The sequence below is a fragment of the Limulus polyphemus genome, unplaced genomic scaffold, assembly GCF_000517525.1.
Source record: "Limulus polyphemus unplaced genomic scaffold, Limulus_polyphemus-2.1.2 Scaffold1317, whole genome shotgun sequence".
In the NCBI taxonomy this organism is placed as follows: Eukaryota; Metazoa; Arthropoda; class Merostomata; order Xiphosura; family Limulidae; genus Limulus; species Limulus polyphemus.
Genome location: NW_013666927.1, coordinates 218,760 through 224,463, shown reverse-complemented (window position 1 = coordinate 224,463; position 5,704 = coordinate 218,760). Strand labels below are relative to the sequence as shown.

General features: G+C 33.5%; 1 protein-coding gene across 1 annotated transcript in view; it reads right to left on the bottom strand.

Moving 5' to 3' along the window:
* Positions 1-5,020, bottom strand: part of LOC106463071 (fatty acyl-CoA reductase 1-like) — a 34,549-nt gene extending 29,529 nt beyond the window's left edge. Inside the window, exon 1 of the mRNA XM_013923042.2 lies at positions 4,952-5,020. Coding sequence (XP_013778496.1) covers positions 4,952-5,011 — 60 coding nt within the window. The 5' untranslated portion in view covers positions 5,012-5,020. The remainder of the gene's footprint in view (positions 1-4,951) is intronic.
* Positions 5,021-5,704: the final 684 nt, after the last annotated feature.

The following is a 5,704-nucleotide window of genomic DNA, read 5'->3' as shown; positions in this document are numbered from 1 at the left end:
AAATTAGGGACGGCTAGCGCAGATAGCCCTCGTGTAGCTTTGCGCGAAATTCAAAAAACAAATAAATAAACATAATAATAACTCTATTATAACTCTATAACTTTCTGATATAAAGAAAGACAAAATTACACATAATTTTTGTCTTTAAACTAACCAGTTTTCTGATTTCTTACGGAAATAATTAGTGATGTTAAGTATGTGTTTTGTACGAACTTTCTCAGGTTCTTGTTGAGAAACTACTTCGATCCTGCCCTGGCATCGAGAATATCTACATACTGTTAAGACCAAAAAAGGGGAAGCAAGTGGGGCAACGTTTAGAAGAAATTTTCCATTCAGAGGTAAGGTCCTCAGAATAATATTTTTATTCGGTGCAGATTTCAGCTGTTGTTACAGTGTGCCCGGACTTAATGTTTATTTATTCAACCACAGTTTATTTGTTAACGCTTTTAACTCGAAGTACAAATAATGATAATATTTTCCGTTATGCGTATATACAGAATTAGGGTTTGTTTCACGAAAAACGTAAGAACAAAACAAGAAATTCCTTTACTTAAACTGTTTATCTTGTAGGTGAATATCATAGATATTAATGGATTTTATTTTATGTTGTTTTAGGCTAACATGCCTTAAACCTATATATTGATTTTTGCTTCCCTTCTTTTCTACTTTTGCTTACTATTTGAAATCTGACCTTACAGAGAAGTTTTCTGAATATTAGAAAAACTGAAGATTTTCACTTTAGGAGAAATCTTATCACCTGTTTAATTATTGGCAATAATAAATTTGGTACGTTTTTACTTATAAGAAAAAATACTTTGTGATATATTTAGGGAGATTAAATGAAATAATAGTTCCAAAATAGTTTATCGGAACTATTTCCCAAACTCTTATAAACTTATTGTTTAATTTTACAATAAGACTATTCATAAATAACAAACGCCATTTTTGACTCTTTGAAAACTTAACTGTTAGAAAGAGTTTTTAAAATTCACACAAGTTTTTTTTTTTTTCAGTTGTACGTACCTGGCGAAACGTTGTGAATAAAATAAACAAGTAATTTACGACGTACAACTGAACAACATTTGTAAATCTTTGAAAACTGTTGTTATACTTGATTCACAATTCTGTCTTTCCTCTTTTTAGCTATTCAATCATTTGAAAAAACAACAGCCTTATGTGACTAAAAAGGTTGTCCCCATTGCTGGGGACATCACCCTACCAGGCCTGGGGATCAACAATTCCGATCGAGCGACGTTGATAGAGAATGTGTCTATTGTCTTCCATTCTGCAGCTACAGTCCGGTTTGATGAACCGTTGAGGTAAAATATTAAGATGAAAACCTGTGGGAGAAAAACTTAACTCTGCATGAATAGTCTATTCCATTTTTAAATTTTGCAGCTGGACCGGACGTGACTGACTACGAACCCGAGAATTCATGGTTCGTGAGCATAAACTTGCAGTCCACACTTCGGGTCCGTGGGTGCGCTATAAGAGTGACTGCCAAACCTCACTATTCGATCAGATGATAGTAATCGAAGAGTTTGTATTAGCTGGTCTATCGGAAACTAATATAGATTGGTAGCCTCTGTGTAGTTTTGCACGAAATTCTTAAAGAAACAAAAAGGAAACCTTTCTAACTGAATATACTCTCGATATATGTTTATTTATATTATATTTATGCGAGGCTTTTTCAAATTTCACTAACTTCAACAAAATCAGGTGTTTAGGAAAACAAGCACCACCTATTGGACGTAATTTTAATAGTGTTTCTAGTTTATTGTATAATAAGTATGCCTTACTATTTACTTTTTTTTGTACAGAAGAACCGTTATCATATTGAAGTTGGTAAGTGTTCAAGAAATGTTGAAATATACGCTGGTAAAGACACACCTATCTCGCCTAATTATAAGATAGCATATGAAAACCCCCATCAATGAGAAAAAGTAAAACAGTCACGATTTTATTTGAAAGAATATTTAACATTTCTACTTATTATATGATTAAGGTTTTCTCCATTTTGAGATACATGCAAAGCACCGAAAATATTTTTAGGTTACAATTTTGAATGGCCCGGCATGGCCAGGTGGTTTAGGGCACAGGACTTGCAATCTGAGGGTCGCGGGTTCGAATCCCCGTCACACCAAACATGCTCGCACTTTCAGCCGTGGGGGCGTTATAATGTGACGGTCAATCCCACTATTCGTTGGTAAAAGAGTAGGGAACAAAGATACAACATGAAGAAACAGTGAACCAAGATACAAAATGGAGAAACAATGAACCAAGATCTAACAAGAGTGCATACCGAGATGCAACATAAAAACAGAATGAACAATGATAGAACACGAAAGCACACTGAACAAAGATACAACATAAAGGCACAGTGAACTAAGATGACACTTGACGTTAGACATTATCAATCAAAACCTACAATTACACTTGAACACTGAAAAACAAAACAAAAAAAAAAAACGCTTTACCGAATAATTCCGATAAAACTAAAGAATGAGCTCAACTATACTCGACAATATTTTACGTGGTACAATTTCCCGCGTTTTTTTAAACAGTACTAATTGTAGCCTGGTAGAAAACTCAAGCTAAACTATCATCTAGAATAAAACAAACATTAGTAAAACGTCAATCTGACGAGACAAAACCAATTTAAGAACTTCGGTTTTTTTCCGTAATCTGATAAAATGCTTCATTAAAAGTACAAAAATAAATGCGGTGAAAACAAATTTTTTATCTGACAACATTAAAAACAAATGTTTGTTTTGAACTTGTTAAATTAAGTGAAAACCACTCGGCCGTAGTTTTAGGTTTAACTATATATATGTTGTATACACTATTTTTCAAAGGTCTGGAAACAGGCAATTATTTGCGGATACAATTAAAACAAATATTTTCAATGTTAACTTATTGGTTATAATAACAATAAAAAGCAACTTATGTATTTGAACTTGTACAACTGATTCATGATCTGATTATATTCACATCCACATTACATTAATCAAAACAACCAATTTTGGTCTTAACGCAGATTTGCATATTCATAGCACTCTATCAGTCAGTTTACCAAAATATTCGTGTGTTAGAGTAATCCAGGCTTTATGAATGTAATACCACAGTTGTGTTACATCGTGTATCGCAACATGTTACATCCCACACGAGTTCAGTAAGTGTTTGTTTGTTTGTTTTTGTATTTCGCGCAAAGCTACACGAGGGCTATCTGCGCTAGCCGTCCCTAATTTAGCAGTCTAAGACTAGAGGGAAGGCAACTAGTCATCACCACCCACCACCATCTCTTGGGCTACTCTTTCACCAACGAATAGTGGGATTGACCGTAACATATAACGCCCCCACGGCTGAAAGGGCGAGCATGTTTGGTGGGACGGGGATTCGAACCCGCGACCCTAAGATTGCGAGTCGAGCGCCTTAACCACCTGGCCATGTCGGGCCGTTCAGTAAGTGAGAACATGGTGACTGTGGTAGCCATAACATGTTTAGAAGAACACGCTTTGTTTCTTAACTTCTGTACAGCCTTGACATGGCTTAGATGTGTGCTGATGATCATTATTCTCTTTGAGAATGAAACCTTGGCCAATATATTTATAATCAGAAGGTACAGTATATCTATGTAGAACACCATACCAACGGTTCCGTACATTTCCCCTGATTTGTTTATATTTTAATGCTGTATAGATTTTTTAGGCAGTTATCTTTGTAATTTATAATAACGGTATAAAAGTTAACTCTGGTCATTTGACAAAAACTAATGTTTAGGTAAATATTTTAAGTAAAGAAAAATGAATAACAATATATGAACCACACTATGTCTGTTATATTCAGTGCCGACGAGGCCTTTCGCCTAATACCAGTACTAATCGGGTTGGGTGGAATATGACACTCGTCATTTGTATCAAACTGCATAAACATCAGTTGTTATGGTGTGGAATAAGCTAAGTTGGTGAACTGTAATTATTATCAGTTGTATACGTAATTATTACCAGTTGTATACGTAATTATTACCAGTTGTATACGTAATTATTATCAGTTGTATACGTAATTATTATCAGTTGTATACGTAATTATTACCAGTTGTATACGTAATTATTATCAGTTGTATACGTAATTATTATCAGTTGTATACGTAATTATCAGTTGTATACGTAATTATTACCAGTTGTATACGTAATTATTATCAGTTGTATACGCAATTATTATCAGTTGTATACGTAATTATTATCAGTTGTATACGCAATTATTATCAGTTGTATACGTAATTATTACCAGTTGTATACGTAATGATTATCAGTTGTATACGTAATTATTATCAGTTGTATACGCAATTATTATCAGTTGTATACGTAATTATTATCAGTTGTATACGTAATTATTACCAGTTGTATACGTAATTATTATCAGTTGTATACGTAATTATTACCAGTTGTATACGTAATTATTATCAGTTGTATTCGCAATTATTATCAGTTGTATACGTAATTATTACCAGTTGTATACGTAATTATTACCAGTTGTATACGTAATTATTACCAGTTGTATACGCAATTATTACCAGTTGTATACGCAATTATTATCAGTTGTATACAAGTCCGTTTACAAATCAGAATTATGGTAAGGATAAATAACACAATAGTATTTATATATATTTAAAAAAACAATTATTAATTATTATTTTATTTTTACTTGAATTACTTTTACTCGTCATTCAGAAGCCCTTACGAGCCAGCAAGCCAGTCTTATCGTAAAAATAGATTATAAGTGCATTTGTACGTGTCAATTATATAATTTAGTCTTTACTGGTTCTAGGGCTAATAAATATTGTTATAAATGTTTACATCATCTCCAAAACGTTGTCTGTTTCCAAACTTTTTAACGATAGTGTACTCGTATATTCAATATTAAGTGTGTGATAAAAAAAACAATTACTTACAACCAAATTAGACATTTTCTGACACAACTCAGCAAGCTTTTTGGTACCCAGTATGTTCATATTTGTTGCTTCCCTGTAACATAAAATAGTGTCGATGTTCACTTTACAAGAGAAATTAAGTTTGTCTTTAAAAATATCAGTTTTAATGAAAAATGACTAACTTTATATGCTTGTATCTAACCGTATCACAAATACATTTCTGTATGTTTCAGAGTTAAATTTCATTATCACAATATGGGTTTCGAATCGCATTCCCTCGTTTACGTAATTATCAGGGTACTGGAGTTGAAAAAGGGCCTTGTGAACTGGAAGCGTCCATTAATTGTGATACTTGAAACTGGCAATATTATATGATTTAGTAGTACAAATAAGGGAATAAAAGTATCACGTTTTACGAATAATAGATTAATTGATGACCTACGAAAATCTCGAGAAAAAAGAAAAGATACACATACACCTGTCTAACGTAAGCTCATCTCTATTCTTGTTTTCACAACTAAGCGTAGCACACAGATACACTGTATAGGGTTAATTAACCCTTAATCTAGCGTTTCTTAACCCTTTGGTCGCGACCCAAAATTGAGTCGTTAAAATGTTTACGGACAGTCTTTGTTTGTTTGTTTCGAATTCCGCGCAAAGCTACACGAGGGATATATGCGCTAGCCGTCCCTAAATTAGCAGTGTAAGACGAGAGGGAAGGCAACTAGTCATCGCCACCCACCGCCAACTCTTGGAATTGTTTCATCCTGTCGG